The sequence below is a fragment of the Aricia agestis genome, chromosome 6 (genome assembly GCF_905147365.1).
Source record: "Aricia agestis chromosome 6, ilAriAges1.1, whole genome shotgun sequence".
NCBI classification, from domain to species: domain Eukaryota; kingdom Metazoa; phylum Arthropoda; class Insecta; order Lepidoptera; family Lycaenidae; genus Aricia; species Aricia agestis.
Genome location: NC_056411.1, coordinates 19000614 through 19017650, shown reverse-complemented (window position 1 = coordinate 19017650; position 17037 = coordinate 19000614). Strand labels below are relative to the sequence as shown.

The 17037-nt window shown below is 37.2% G+C and overlaps 2 protein-coding genes across 2 annotated transcripts in view; both read left to right on the top strand.

The window, feature by feature from the left end:
- Positions 1–401: 401 nt before the first annotated feature.
- LOC121728349 lies at positions 402–2414 on the top strand. Its single transcript, XM_042116513.1, has 2 exons — positions 402–680; positions 1811–2414. The coding sequence occupies exons 1-2, from the start codon at positions 518–520 to the stop codon at positions 2368–2370; spliced, it is 723 nt and encodes a 240-aa protein (XP_041972447.1). The 5' UTR covers positions 402–517; the 3' UTR covers positions 2371–2414.
- Positions 2415–6898: 4484 nt separating this feature from the next.
- The window catches only part of LOC121728239, a 157806-nt gene continuing 147667 nt past the window's right edge, over positions 6899–17037 (top strand). Inside the window, exons 1-2 of the mRNA XM_042116380.1 lie at positions 6899–7401; positions 10794–10943. Of these exons, the coding sequence (XP_041972314.1) occupies positions 10889–10943 (55 nt within the window). The 5' untranslated portion in view covers positions 6899–7401; positions 10794–10888. The remainder of the gene's footprint in view (positions 7402–10793; positions 10944–17037) is intronic.

Below are 17037 nucleotides of genomic sequence, written 5' to 3'. Positions count from 1 at the left end.
TAAACGACCGTCGTATAACGTATTACGATTTACGATACGTACTGTGGTTTTAACTGTGGTATGTATTAACTATTAATAAGTAATCTGTGCCATAAGCACATAATATTACCAGCAATATTAGGTCAATAACGCGAACGTCACTAATTGACAGGGTGCCCTGAAAGATTAAGTTTAAATAATTATTGTACTTATTCTACGTTACTTTGCCCTTTGGGGGTACTTACTTCTATCATAATTATTTACGAGATTATTTCTTCCTAAAGTTGTTGTCAGAAAATATAAGATAACTGTAGCGCTGTCTGTACACAAAATGGCGCGGTTTCCCAGAGACCGCTGACATCGCGCTGTATGACGCTGTGCCGTAACGTCAGAAAGCGGTGCCGCCATTTCCGTGACGGCCGTGCTGGCGCCTGGCCGTGGCGGTACTAGTTTTACCGTTTGCGTTATATTGGTAACAGTAAAGTTATTTTTATATTTTCAAGTATATTACAAGTTTTAGTTTTTCGTGACCACGACGATGGATAAAATGTGCTCCAACTGGACCAGCGAGGAGGACAAAGTTTTAATAAATTTCGTGCGTAACCACGAAATTATTTACAACGTAAAAAGTAAAGATTACAGAAAAACGCATTTGAAACAGAATTTGTGGAGAGAAATTGGAGACGTTTTAGACAAAACAGGTACAATAACTACTAGTATAATACTGTGTGCAAAAAAATTACTGAAGATTATTTTAAACGTCTCTTTTTTTACTTAAAAAAATCTTTTTAAGTAAAAAAAGAGAGGTTTTAAATTTGAATCTAATATTTTAAATAATAATAGCACTGATTAGTGATTACCGATTACCAAATGACTTGTTAATATTATTATAGGGGAGACTAGGGACACTTGATCCCATTAAATAATCGGCCAAGTCTGAGTCGTACTCGCGCACGAAGGATTCCGTACCGCTATAGAGCGAAAGTAGGCAAAAAATGTGTTTTTTTGCCTACTTTCGCTCCATAGCGAACCTAAAATATAATTTTTATTTTATTATGAATTATTAAAGTACAAATAAAATTAAGGATTTTAGTGAATATTATTTCAAGTGCCTACCTGGTGCCTTTATTGACTACGAGCAAAAAAGGCCAAAAAGTTACGTTTGTTATGTGGGAGCCCCCTTAAATATTAACTTTAAGTATTTTATTTTTAGTACTTATTTGTTGCTATAACGGCAAGAGAAACAGACAATCTGTGAAAATTTCAGAAGTCTAGCTATAGCGGTTTTTGAGATACAGTCTAGAGAGTGGAGACAGACGGACAGATATCGAAGTCTCAGTAATACAGTCCCGTTTTTATCCTTTGGGTACGGAACCCTAAAAAGACCTTATTTAATAATACTGTAGGGTAGTAGTAATTAGGAACAGTTATTTTTTGTGTTTATTTTAAAGAACTCCTGGATGTAGAATAGACCACGAGTATATTTAAAAATTAAAACACTAGAATTTACTACAAAAAAATATGCGCTTTAAAATTGTCAATTTAAAATTTGGCGCCAAAACGGATAAAACGTCACTAGACTCACGTCACTAGTCACTACTATCGCAGGTGTGACGTCACTGAACGCTGATTGGTGTTTTGAAATGCGTTCCGTTTCAAGTTTCTTTTAATTCTTAATTTTAAAAAATTAATAGAATATTAACCTTGCAGTTACAGCCCTTCTTTTATATTTTTTTAACATTTTAATAACAAAATTTTCATACTTAAATATTATATGGCTCCTACTAATATGTCTTTAAACGCAGAAATACAAATAAAATTAACTTTACAGATTCCGATTGTTCCAAAAGATGGTGCTACGTTAGAGATTACTATGTTCGACGAAAAGCAAAACCAGGTACGGGCGCCAGTGGAGAAGCAGCAAGAAAAAGAGCTAGCCTCCTGTCATTCCTAGACGACCTTCCTACGACCAGAAGAGGCAGTATTCATATCACTGATGAAAACCCAGAAAACACTGTTAAAATCGAAGACACCGACAGCGAACGAGCACAGACGCCAGAAGAAGATATGATGGAAAATACTAGTAACAGCGAAGACACACAACCAAATTCTCAGGAAATTATTTTTGAATTTGAAAAAAGCGATCGTCAAGATGATAGAGCTATAAATAATAGGCGCAAACACGACGCACACAGTCAGTCAACTCAAGATGAAATAGACGAAAATGATCTCTTTTTTGGTTCTATGGCAAAGATAGTGAAGAAGTTGCCACCATACGAGCAAGTACAATTGCGGCTGCAGATAGGATCGCTAGTCGGCAATGCCCAATTAAGACAAATTTCAAATGATTCACATCAAGCCGACCCACTCGAGACCCAGCACAAGCAATAGTGATTATTAATTTTTTTATACAGAATCTTTTCTTACCTTTTCAAAATATTCTTACCTACTACCCTCGTTAACTTTTTTCTCCCATGGTTTAGAGATTTATCGTCATACAATAAAATGTTCAACTTTTCAAGCCCTTTCATTTGGTATATGTTTCAAAGTGTTACATTAGTGGGTACGAAGTGCCCCTCCTTCTTTGTTTATTTCGGAATGCATGTATATTAACTATTAGTACGTGTAATATATGTAATATAATATTGTATCATTGAACTCCTCCTAAACGGTTGGATCAATTTGAATGATTTTTAACCGACTTCCAAAAAAGTAGGTTATCAATTCGGCGCGTAAGTTTAATATTTCCAGAAACGCTCAATTTTGGTATATGTTAGTCTATATCAGCGTCTGAACTAATGTGCCAACTGCCAAATTTCAAAAGTGTACATGTATATAGGAGCATACCCATACTACGTGACCTACTTTTTAAGATTTTTTGACCCCCCCTATGGTTATTTTTGATAAGTAACCATAATAAGTCCCAGTGTCAAGTATTAAATGTCAAGAAAAAAAAATCGTATGACGTTTCTCTCGGCGATATTGACTACGTGACAAACTCTACTCTAGACCCCCTCCCCCCGTCTTGTGACCAAGCGTAGTATTTTGAAGACCCCCCTGCCCCTCCTAAATGGGTCACGACTCACGTAGTATGGGTATGTTCCCAATTACATAATTTATATTATGTAGGTATGTTATATGTATGTATGTTTTTATGTTTGTGTTCGCATATCTCTGGAACTACCATTCCGATTTAAGTAATTCTTATTTGTACTAGAAAAAAATAGGGAATAGTGCAAGCACAGAAATAAATCAAGATAGAACGGCTAAGCGGGTGGTACTCCACCCTCTTAGCCGTTCTATCTTGATTACCGTACGTACGCGTACACGTACGCGTTTTTTAATCCTGCAGTATACTGCAAGATTCGTTGAACGTTCATTTAGTCAGCGCGCACGTCTCGACTTGATTACACCGAAGCGGTTGTGCAAAAATGCCTCATTGCGCAGTGTGAAGTGTCTAATTGTAAAAATAGAAGTACGAAAGTGAATCGGTCAAAAGGAGGTATTTCTTTCCACGGGTAAGTTATATTTTGTTCTATGTTCTAACTAAAAGCAAAGCAAAAATTGACACGAGCGATTCCTTAGCAACGCACGTGCGTCGCCGTTTCTTTATTTATTTCTTTGAGTGCAAGTCTCTATATAATATATTGTATTAAGTATCTATGAGTGCAAGTTTCATGAACATCGGTTCAGTAGTTTTGCAGATATGGAGTTTTAATTCTCAATTACGTACAATAATTTTGAAGTCGGTTTTATATCTTTTATTGTCGTATTCACAAGGTTATAGATCCACAAGTGAGCCCAGGCAGTATTATCTTGCAGCGCTATTTGCCTGGGCTACTGACAGAAGTCATCAGGTCCGCTGGTATAATATAAAAAGATAATCTGAAGTATGTAGTATGTACATGAGCTTAGCGCGGCTTAGCCCCGGGGAGAGGGGGCGACCTTCAGCCTGCCCCATAATTAACGGCCCCCACGCCACGCTACCCCACGCTACCCTTCTCGCCCGTCACGGCTGATGCGACACGTCCTTACGACTGCGAATTCTGACATGTATTTTTTATTTTTATGATCAAGGGAGTTTAAGCATCAGTATTTTTGTACTCATTCAAAAGCATTTAGGGGCTAGATTGATCGATTGTTACAGGTATTATTAAATGTGATTCCGTTTGCTTCTAATTATTGGCTTTACTTAATTTAACAGCCGTTTGAAAAAGTAAAAAACTTTATTTTAGAATGTACACATAAAATATTATTATGTCCATCGCCGCGCCGCCGCCGTTTACCACTATCATAAAGTAGGAGATGGTAAAATGCCAATGTGTGATTTGCCTGAAGCCCTCATATCAAGTTCCATAGCAGAGAGTTTTGCTCGCGAAAAAAAATATTAAAAGCATTCATCTTCACGAGATTACAGCACAGTGCACACACTGCGCACTTGACCATTATACTTGACCGTGCTTTGACCGCAGCGAAACAGGCTCATGCCTCATGCAGACTCCAGTCTCCCATTTAGACTTCTCTTTGCAGTGATATTATCAAGAAAGTCGAGAAGTATTATATTTTATTCTTTAATTTTACCCCATAGCATGATAGCAGTAAGCACGTAGAGCTATCGCTCGGGCTGTCACCATTCTTGGACTGATGCAGATTTGAGCGTAAAATCGATACTATTGGTATTTTGGTAGTTGGTACATTATTCTCGAGTCTCGACGCTGGAGATCGTGTATGGTGTATTCGCTTCTCTGTCAAGTTTATAAAATTAGTATGTACTTATACTTACTTAATTATTTAATTATTTTATTAATCCTTTTTTTCATTTGTTTTCTTAAAGTTAAGTTTTTTTTTTATGAGAAAAGGAGCAAACGAGCAAACGGGTCACCTGATGGAAAGCAACTTCCGTCGCCCATGGACACTCGCAGCATCAGAAGAGCTGCAGGTGCGTTATATAATACAAGCATTAGGCAGTAAGACAGAAGAGCGTACATAAAATATGACGTCAATTTAGCTGCTAATGACATGCAGACGGCAGAAGGTCGCGGGTTCGACACTCGGCCGTGTGCTGTCGATTGTGCTCAAGGTTTTCATAACAACTTAGACCGTGTACCTTGTATGATGTATCTACCTACAGTATACCTACACAGCAAGTAGCAACTTAAAAAATAACACAAAAAATAATAATAACAAATAGGTGCCTCAAGGATCCCCCTTCTCCCCTATTTTATTTTGCTTGATTTTCTTGGTAATTGGATGTTCGAAATTTCGTATTTCTTAAGATAGTGGATTATTGAGAGTACTAGTTACCAGTTACTTGCGCCAAAACTTTGAGTTAAATAAATAACCCGGGGCTTAATAAAAAAATAACTCAGTGTTAACGTTTTTTATTTTTAACTCATACTACATATTGCACCAGAAGAATTTATCCCAGAGTCAACTAACCCGGGCTTATGTCATGTTCATTCATTTATTTACACAGCCAAATATGATAGAGCGAATGCTGAATAATTTAAGTGTACTGCTCTCTCTCGCTCCACAGTACTTTAAATAAGGCTATCTCCTTATGTCAGATTTGAAATGACACGTGGTTCTATGTCGCATTGTGTTGTGAATTATTGTGATATTTTGTGCAAATAAATTATGCGGAAAATGATAAAAATTGGGAAGAAACACTTGTGTCCAATGTTTATCTAGTCTACCTATTTATAAAGGAGTTCACTAAAGACGCCCTAATCCAATGATATTATTATTAAACTTTGGTAGGGAATTACTTTTTATGCTCATTTGTATATTGCAATTATTTTAAATTTTATTTAATAAAAAGAGAACAGTTTCTTTTTTAGGCGAAATCTTCGATGGAAATCTTTGTCTCTTTGTGAGTAAATACGGGACCCTAAACAGATCGATCCGTTCTACAATCCTTCTGTAATACGAGTCCGAACTAATGTATTCGATAATTTCTTCATCATCATCAGATAACAACCACTGATCATTTATCGTGGTTAAACACAAAATAAAACCGACTACCTATTACTGAACACAACAAAGTACATAAGTCATAACCGAAAAATCTCAGTTTTGATATTACTAACCCAGACTCCAGAGTTAGTTGATTTAACCCTCCGACATCGGTGGGTTAAAAATGTAAAAAATTAACTCGAGGTTATCTCCTAACTCTTGGTGGTGCAAGACATGATGTGAATTTAAATTCGAAGTATAATTTAACTCAGAGTTAAGCGTGTTAACCCAGTCTGGCGCAAGTGGGCCTCAGTAATGTAGATAAAATACATTGTAATTTGAGCTCGGCAACTGCTAAAAAAGGTACTTAATAGATACAATAATATTATTGTATCATTGTACACTGTACAGTGTACCACAAAATGTACAATATCTACCTGGGTGACAGGTAAAAATTTATGTTAAAAGTACCTTTGTAAGCTATTATTAGCTACGAAAGCATTAGCAAGGCACCTAGATATCAAAATAACTTGTGGACTAAGCCATGAATAAGTAATCAAAGTATTTATCATTCGTACCAGTCTAAAGTAAGACTCAAATGCTAACAATATAATGCTAAGTTGTTTTGTTCTATCTAATGTACTGTAGATAAGTAAAATGAATATTATGAACTAGATATTTTGAATGTAAGTATAGGCACTGCCCACTGGCATGGTACAGTATCAGTAAACAAACGGGCACATGTTTAGCAGAATAGACCTAGGTATGTATGTAGGTTAGAGTGCCCGTGGCGCGTCTTGAGCTAGATCGGGCTGTATCAAAGGGCCCAAAGATTCGCCGACACTTTCGTAACGCGTGAAAACGTGGGCCCGATAGAGCGGTTGAGCGGGCCACTCGGCGCGCGCTGGCAACGCCGCACCCGCGACCGACGACCTCGCGCTATCGCCATTCGCGGTGACGCAGTGCCCGAAAGGTCACCACACCGCACTACCGTCTCCTATCCTCTCCTGTCCTAGGAATCAGCTGAACGATTGCCCTTTTCACATGGAATCCCATAAACGCGACACGATAAAATATTAGCGCTGGCTGCGACGTGGCTTGCGCTCCGTGGCGTCGCGCTATCCCCGTCCCGCTCTCGCGGCCGCGTATCCCGACTCCGCCTCTCACGCCGCAGCGCCGCCTGGCGGCCGAACCGCGAAATGCACACCGAGTCTATACACCGTCGCCACTTCGTAGTTATAATTTCGCTGGACGTAAATTTCATCGGAAACGGTTCAATGGACTTTTCGAAAACTCCGAGCGTGTCAGGTAACGTGAAACGTCTCGTGCCACATAAAAATATTGCAGAAAGTGTCGTTGCGCAATTCGTTCTGTAAATTATTGTGTTTTCGGAGTGCCGATTGTGAATACGCGTGTGATAAAGTGACTGGCCCCGTTGGAAGAATACTAGGCGGTTTAGGCTATAAGGTACGTGATTCGAAGTACATTTCTCAGGATTAGAACGATTATACCCTAGGTTAATGTTCTAGGATGTTCACATAAATAATGAGCTCTAAAGTGTTAAAATCATCGTCCAAATTCGTGACCCACAAATGTTTTTTCGAAGGCGTTAACATTGCTAATAAAATGTAGATGGCGAGCTGAGTGCCGCGTCGCTGCACCAGCTCAGTAGGTATCGCAACATGAATGTGCAAGTTATATAAGGCGATAAGGTTATCACGTCGGTCGAGAGTCGAGACATAACCCATCGGGTTATTTTCGTATCGGAATGCTCTCTGGTCGGCGGCTAAAATGGGTGCAACCGACACCGGTAGACCACCATCGCGAGGATCCGCTCTCCGTTTAGGCCTACAAGGTTGCGGGCCCGACCGCACCTCTCGCGGGCTAACCGAACTCGATATTCCAAACCACACGATAGGTGAATTGTACACCGATAAATAGCAATAACTTGACAATCAGAGAAGTCAGTAAAACGATTCTCTACAGGAAAAATGAGTGGTTTTAATAGATTGATGGTTATAACGGTGCAGTTAGTCGTGGCACTGTGGCAGGCGGCAGTATTAGCCATGTGGTCAGAACTCGGAATAGGTTACTTATTAAATATTAATCTTAGTGAAAAGTAGTGAGATTTTAATTTTATTATTATTATTAAGTATGGATAACTGTGATTGGCAGCATGATTGGGCCAGCTGGCTGCTGATTGAAGCCAGGGGCAAATTGAGGACCTAAGAAATTGCATAGGTCCATAGGACAAATAAAGACAAATATTTATCTTAACAACCTATATTATTTGTCCAACATGGGCAAAGTGAAAAGTTAAAAATGAAAATCATAATACCTTATTAAAATTATTATTATTATACAGTATTATTGTCATGCACGACAAATTTGTCGCTGGTCGCATGTCAGTCGCAACCACGTCGCAACGAATAACAATGTCGCATAGCTAACTAGCAAGACCTTAAATTATGCATACCTAGCCAGGCTAGGGATACCGGATATGTTACCCTAACTGATTTTTATTACAATTTGAGTAGAACTACCTATATAAAATAAAGGAAAAAATTCTTATTCATCTCCATTCTCAATCATTGTGGGATCATTGCTCAACCAAAAATACTCTCTTCTTCTCGTCTTTACAAATATTATTATTAAGAGACTATCAGAAAGATTAAGTACTGTAATAAAACGCATAATTCATAACACAATTTAACCAGAAAAATAATTTCACACAAAACCATTTTGAGTTTTAGCCTCTGTACCAGTCACCAGATGGCAGATACCAAGTACCCTGTACCAGACACCGTATAATAATTAATAACATTGTTCATAGAATTTGAACTTTTGTGATTCTTAGTTATTCCACGTTATCATTTACCTATTATGGGTAAAATGATATTCCAAATTCCAATATAACAATAAGTTCTGAAAATGTTATAAGGCTAGTTATTTTTTAAATCACTGTAATGTTAAAAACAAGAACCAAGTAATACTTGTGAAACCTTCATGAATCTTTGAAGAATTCAACCTTGAGTGTTGTGAAAGGTGTGTTTTAGTCATGCACATCACATAGGCTGACCGCGTGACCTTGAGACGATCACTAGAGTCCACTGTCTAAGATTTATAATAAATTTTGTACTAAATCAATATTATAAATGCAAACGTGTGTCTGGCTGTTTCTGACCTCTTTACGCCCAAACCGCCGAACCGATCTGATAAAATTTGGTACTTTGGAGTTTGGCTCCCAGGAAAGGACATATTAGGTACAATTGTCTCGAAAAAATGTGCGGTTTCTGCGCGATAAACGATTTTCTGTGCCACGAACTTGCTTGCAGACAATGGTTGCCAGTTGCCAACTTGCCACACATGGACAATGGGTACGCCAGCAATGGAATTTCTGACTCGTATATAACATATATAGTGAGATTTTTCTCTGTGATCTTTCTCTACTCTTAGAGCATGGCTCTAAGGATAGAGAAAGCAGTCATGAGACATGACCTAAAAATTTACGAAAGAGCCAAGTCCTCCTGGCTCCTTGTAATTAGCCAGTGGGCTCATACGATAAAGAACTCGTATAAAATGGAACTTGGCTATTTCGCGTTAAACTGTGCTAAAGATAAAGACACTTTTTTTACGTGAGAGAGCCCTGCTTCGGCACGAATGGGCCGGCTCGACCGGAGAAACACCACGGGCTCCCAGAAAATCGGCGTGAAACAGAGCTTGCGATGTATTTCGCCGAGTGAGTGAGATTACCGGAGGCCCAATCCTCTACCCTATATTCCCTTCCCTACCCTCCCCTATTCCCTTTCTTACCCTAGCCTACTCTATTACCCTATTCCCTCCCGGCAACACACCTGCAGGCTGCAGCTCTTCTGTTGTTTCGAGTGTCCATGGGCGACGGAAGTTGCTTTTCGTCAGGTGACCCGTTTGCTCGTTTGCCCCCTTATTTCATAAATAAAATACGTACACAATTTAAGAAAATACTCGTGGTAGGCACGGACGTAAAAAAAATATTTTTACGTCCGTGGTGGTAGGTATCAAATCATGAAATCAGTTACCATTTTTGTTTTGTGCCATCCTACAAATCGTTAACTTTTTCGTCGAGTAGTTAACTAAAGGCTTCCCTACATTGCACAATCAACGTCGATCATGGACAAAATTTATAGACGAATCTTTGGGCCTTATGCAACGGAGACAAGAACTCCCTTTAAAGTTTCAGCTCGCAGACGGCCACTAATTTGAAAGTCTGTAAATAAAAGTTGTTATTGTGAAATAAAAATTACGTACAGCGGCGCTGGCGGGCAGCCAAGTTACGTTATCAATGAATTTGCTGTACTGCGTATTTCGAGCTGTAGCTTTTACCTTGATTTGAATTACTAACCTCAAACCCTCTGATTGAAGTGATGTAGAGCGCTGATGGATCTGTGGTGGTCGTTTTTGATGAATAGAATAGAATAGAATGATCTTTATAGCAGGAAAAAGTACACAAGTCAGAGTTATAAGTAGTTTGATATTTTTGAGCGAATAAACACAAAATATGGTTGGTAGTGATGGTACCAACTTGGTACCAATGATATTAAGTATATGAAAAACTAGTTGGTACACATTTATGTCAGATTTTCATCAACAAAAAACTTTGCTTGTTGATGAACACCACTGACTTATCATGAGTGACCACTGACCGCCATTAGGTATTAATTTAGTTCAAATTTGATAGCGCATATAAGGTAGATATTGAAGATTTTCAACACATTCATGATTCACGTCTCTCGAGTTTCAAGGCTTTCATGCAGGAGTAACTTCTCTCACACGATTACCTAGCAGCTTGGCCTGTTCTGATGATGTACGTTTGTCGGCAGGTGATCCCCAGTGGTGTGGTGTTGTGTGTGTGTGGTGGTGTCAGTGATGGCGCGGAGCTAGCGGCGCGGCCCGGCATGCGCGCGCGCCGCTAGCCATGCCGGCAGCGGTCCCATGGCGCAGTACACACAGAGGACTCAGCCAATGCACAGGTAGGTCCCCCTATTAAGAATCAGTTATCAATAACTTCAGATCAGAATTCAGAAACTAAATATTCGCATCACCTCCACGACGGTAGCGAAATGGCAAAGCCAATATTTTCTTATATATTCTTGGCTCTACATGAGATCTGATTTCTTTTTACAGGGTAAACCTTATGTTGCCGTCTCGGCAACGTTTTACATAAAATGGTTTTTGGTGGGATTAGTATTTTCAAATAAAAGCTAAAAAGTAGTCTAGTTCTGCTTATCGTGTGTTTCTGATCCGGTTCCGGAACCGGGAACCGGATCTTTCAAGTTTTCAAGTATTCTAACCAATTTGAAAATAGATTTTCGTTTTATTTGTCATGACTAGAACCACTTCGTAGTAGGTAGGTAGATGTTTTTTTTTCTAGTCACAATTTCGTGTAAGAAGTCCACCCCCACTTGATTTGCCACTCAACACATTATCAACTTTTAAAATGCACTTGGAGATTGAAGGATCCTCTTGACCCTTCCAGGCCCGAGCTAAAATGGTCACACTCCAACGTAAATCAATAGACACTAGACAGTCTTGTATCGATCTACGCTATGTTTAGAGCCGTTGAATTTTTCATCAGATTACAATATATTATACTCGTGGAAATGATGATTCAGACTGACCGAAACTTAATATCATGTCGGACGATGTTTTAGCAGCCAATTATTGTGAGTTGGTATTTATTGGTGAAGGATTAAGATTTTGTAATATTATGTACTACCATTTTGTCGTCCAAATCTATACATATATCTATTCTTTCGCATTTCTAGTGACTGTGTGGCCGTGCTAATTCCGCAATAGTCTTAACCTTACTAAAAGTTGTACTATTATCTATTCTGTGCTAAAAGAGCTACTCGTCTAACAGTTATAACTTATAACTTACGTAACCTGATATCTGCTCTATACTCTATAGCTGAGATTTTAGGTCTAACGAGTCTATATTATACCTAAAGTCTAGTATACTCGAGCATAGACCTCGGCTAGCATTCCTATCTCTACTTTTTAACGTGGCCCTTAAACTGGTAGTAAAGTGGATTTTAATTGCATTCGTGAGCAGTTTCATTTGAAAACCGCTTTTATTTACGTCGAGTTCTATTCTAGAGTAAGCGTTTCATCATCATCATCATCAACATGTCGGTGATTTTGTAACCTTTCGTATAATAGTGCTCGGGATACTTTCAACTTTATAGCTATTGTAATTAGATCGAAAGCTACAGGATGTGTGATGTAACGCACTGAAAAAATATATGTGCCTGAAGTTCCGAACGTTCAAGTGAACGAATTAGCTACAAAACAAAAACAACTTATCTTGTGTATCAAATTATAATATGCATCATAGTGAGATAAGGGGACACTTTTAGAGGGTGCAAATGTTATTTCTAACTCAAAAAATAGTCACCCCTAAAACCCACCCTTATAATTCCAAGTCGATTTTATTCCACCCCACAGTGATTGAAAATTCTAAAAAAAATCGTGCTAGTATATTTATAGATCCTACATACGATGGTAATATTTTCAACTTGCGGACTCACCCCTAAAACTTACCCTTAAAATTCAAAGTCGATTTTCTCCCACACCACAGTGATTGAAAATTCTAAAAAAAATCATGCTAGTATATTTTAAGATCCTACATACGCTGGTAATATTTTCAACTTGCGGACTCACCCCTAAAACTTACCCTTAAAATTCAAAGTCGATTTTCTTCCACCCCACAGTGATTGAAAATTCTAAAAAAATCATGCTAGTATATTTATAGATCCTACATACGATGGTAATATTTTCAACTTGCGGACTCACCCCTAAAACTTACCCTTAAAATTCAAAGTCGATTTTCTCCCACACCACAGTGATTGAAAATTCTAAAAAAATTCATGCTAGTATACTTATAGATCCTACATACGATGGTAATATTTTCAACTTGCGGACTCACCCCTAAAACTTACCCTTAAAATTCAAAGTCGATTTTCTACCATACCACAGTGATTGAAAATTCTAAAAAAATTCATGCTAGTATACTTATAGATCCTACATACGATGGTAATATTTTCAACTTGCGGACTCACCCCTAAAACCCACCCTTAAAATTCAAAGTCGATTTTCTCCCACACCACAGTGATTGAAAATTATAAAAAAATTCATGCTAGTATACTTATAGATCCTACATACGATGGTAATATTTTCAACTTGCGGACTCACCCCTAAAACTTACCCTTAAAATTCAAAGTCGATTTTCTACCATACCACAGTGATTGAAAATTCTAAAAAAATTCATGCTAGTATACTTATAGATCCTACATACGATGGTAATATTTTCAACTTGCGGACTCACCCCTAAAAATTACCCTTAAAATTCAAAGTCGATTTTCTCCCACACCACAGTGATTGAAAATTCTAAAAAAATTCATGCTAGTATACTTATAGACCCTACATACGATGGTAATATTTTCAACTTGCGGACTCGCCCCTAAAAATTACCCTTAAAATTCAAAGTCGATTTTCTCCCACACCACAGTGATTGAAAATTCTAAAAAAATTCATGCTAGTATATTTTAAGATCCTACATACGATGGTAATATTTTCAACTTGCGGACTCACCCCTTAAACTTACCCTTAAAATTCAAAGTCGATTTTCTCCCACACCACAGTGATTGAAAATTCTAAAAAAATTCATGCTAGTATACTTATAGATCCTACATACGATGGTAATATTTTCAACTTGCGGACTCACCCCTAAAACTTACCCTTAAAATTCAAAGTCGATTTTCTCCCACACCACAGTGATTGAAAATTCTAAAAAAATTCATGCTAGTATATTTTAAGATCCTACATACGATGGTAATATTTTCAACTTGCGGACTCACCCCTAAAACTTACCCTTAAAATTCAAAGTCGATTTTCTCCCACACCACAGTGATTGAAAATTATAAAAAAATTCATGCTAGTATACTTATAGATCCTACATACGATGGTAATATTTTCAACTTGCGGACTCACCCCTAAAACTTACCCTTAAAATTCAAAGTCGATTTTCTCCCACACCACAGTGATTGAAAATTCTAAAAAAAATCATGCTAGTATACTTATAGATCCTACATACGATGGTAATATTTTCAACTTGCGGACTCACCCCTAAAAATTACCCTTAAAATTCAAAGTCGATTTTCTCCCACACCACAGTGATTGAAAATTCTAAAAAAATTCATGCTAGTATACTTATAGATCCTACATACGATGGTAATATTTTCAACTTGCGGACTCACCCCTAAAACTTACCCTTAAAATTCAAAGTCGATTTTCTACCATACCACAGTGATTGAAAATTCTAAAAAAATTCATGCTAGTATACTTATAGATCCTACATACGATGGTAATATTTTCAACTTGCGGACTCACCCCTAAAACTTACCCTTAAAATTCAAAGTCGATTTTCTCCCACACCACAGTGATTGAAAATTCTAAAAAAAATCATGCTAGTATACTTATAGATCCTACATACGATGGTAATATTTTCAACTTGCGGACTCACCCCTAAAAATTACCCTTAAAATTCAAAGTCGATTTTCTCCCACACCACAGTGATTGAAAATTCTAAAAAAATTCATGCTAGTATACTTATAGATCCTACATACGATGGTAATATTTTCAACTTGCGGACTCACCCCTAAAACTTACCCTTAAAATTCAAAGTCGATTTTCTACCATACCACAGTGATTGAAAATTCTAAAAAAATTCATGCTAGTATACTTATAGATCCTACATACGATGGTAATATTTTCAACTTGCGGACTCACCCCTAAAACTTACCCTTAAAATTCAAAATCGATTTTCTACCATACCACAGTGATTGAAAATTCTAAAAAAATTCATGCTAGTATATTTTAAGATCCTACATACGATGGTAATATTTTCAACTTGCGGACTCACCCCTTAAACTTACCCTTAAAATTCAAAGTCGATTTTCTCCCACACCACAGTGATTGAAAATTCTAAAAAAATTCATGCTAGTATACTTATAGATCCTTCATACGATGGTAATATTTTCAACTTGCGGACTCACCCCTAAAACTTACCCTTAAAATTGAAAGTCGATTTTCTCCCATACCACAGTGATTGAAAATTCTGAAAAAATTCATGCCAGTATACTTATAGATGCTACATACGATGGTAATATTTTCAACTTGCGGACTCACCCCTAAAACTTACCCTTAAAATTCAAAGTCGATTTTCTCCCACACCACAGTGATTCAAAATTCTAAAAAAATTCATGCTAGTATACTTATAGATCCTACATACGATGGTAATATTTTCAACTTGCGGACTCACCCCTAAAACTTACCCTTAAAATTCAAAGTCGATTTTCTCCCACACCACAGTGATTGAAAATTCTAAAAAAAATCATGCTAGTATACTTATAGATCCTACATACGACGGTAATATTTTCAACTTGCGGACTCACCCCTAAAACTTACCCTTAAAATTCAAAGTCGATTTTCTCCCACACCACAGTGATTGAAAATTCTAAAAAAAATCATGCTAGTATACTTATAGATCCTACATACGACGGTAATATTTTCAACTTGCGGACTCACCCCTAAAACTTACCCTTAAAATTCAATGTCGATTTTCTCCCACACCACAGTGATTGAAAATTCTAAAAAAATTCATGCTAGTATACTTATAGATCCTTCATACGATGGTAATATTTTCAACTTGCGGACTCACCCCTAAAACTTACCCTTAAAATTGAAAGTCGATTTTCTCCCATACCACAGTGATTGAAAATTCTGAAAAAATTCATGCCAGTATACTTATAGATGCTACATACGATGGTAATATTTTCAACTTGCGGACTCACCCCTAAAACTTACCCTTAAAATTCAAAGTCGATTTTCTCCCATACCACAGTGATTGAAAATTCTAAAAAAATTCATGCTAGTATACTTATAGATCCTACATACGATGGTAATATTTTCAACTTGCGGACTCACCCCTAAAACTTACCCTTAAAATTCAAAGTCGATTTTCTCCCATACCACAGTGATTGAAAATTCTGAAAAAATTCATGCTAGTATACTTATAGATCCTACATACGATGGTAATATTTTCAACTTGCGGACTCACCCCTAAAACTTACCCTTAAAATTCAAAGTCGATTTTCTCCCACACCACAGTGATTCAAAATTCTAAAAAAATTCATGCTAGTATACTTATAGATCCTACATACGATGGTAATATTTTCAACTTGCGGACTCACCCCTAAAACTTACCCTTAAAATTCAAAGTCGATTTTCTACCATACCACAGTGATTGAAAATTCTAAAAAAATTCATGCTAGTATACTTATAGATCCTACATACGATGGTAATATTTTCAACTTGCGGACTCACCCCTAAAAATTACCCTTAAAATTCAAAGTCGATTTTCTCCCACACCACAGTGATTGAAAATTCTAAAAAAATTCATGCTAGTATATTTTAAGATCCTACATACGATGGTAATATTTTCAACTTGCGGACTCACCCCTAAAACTGACCCTTAAAATTCAAAGTCGATTTTCCCCCACACCACAGTGATTGAAAATTCTAAAAAAATTCATGCTAGTATATTTATAGATCCTACATACGATGGTAATATTTTCAACTTGCGGACTCACCCCTAAAACTTACCCTTAAAATTCAAAGTCGATTTTCTACCATACCACAGTGATTGAAAATTCTAAAAAAATTCATGCTAGTATACTTATAGATCCTACATACGATGGTAATATTTTCAACTTGCGGACTCACCCCTAAAACTTACCCTTAAAATTCAAAGTCGATTTTCTACCATACCACAGTGATTGAAAATTCTAAAAAAATTCATGCTAGTATACTTATAGATCCTACATACGATGGTAATATTTTCAACTTGCGGACTCACCCCTAAAACTTACCCTTAAAATTCAAAGTCGATTTTCTCCCATACCACAGTGATTGAAAATTCTAAAAAAATTCATGCTAGTATACTTATAGATCCTACATACGATGGTAATATTTTCAACTTGCGGACTCACCCCTAAAACTTACCCT

Coding starts and splice junctions, on each gene's coding strand:
- LOC121728349 (XM_042116513.1), top strand. CDS start 518: ATGGATAAAATGTGCTCCAACTGGACCAGCGAGGAGGACAAAGTTTTA. Junction 681..1,810: donor AGACGTTTTAGACAAAACAG/GTACAATAACTA, acceptor TTAACTTTACAG/ATTCCGATTGTTCCAAAAGA.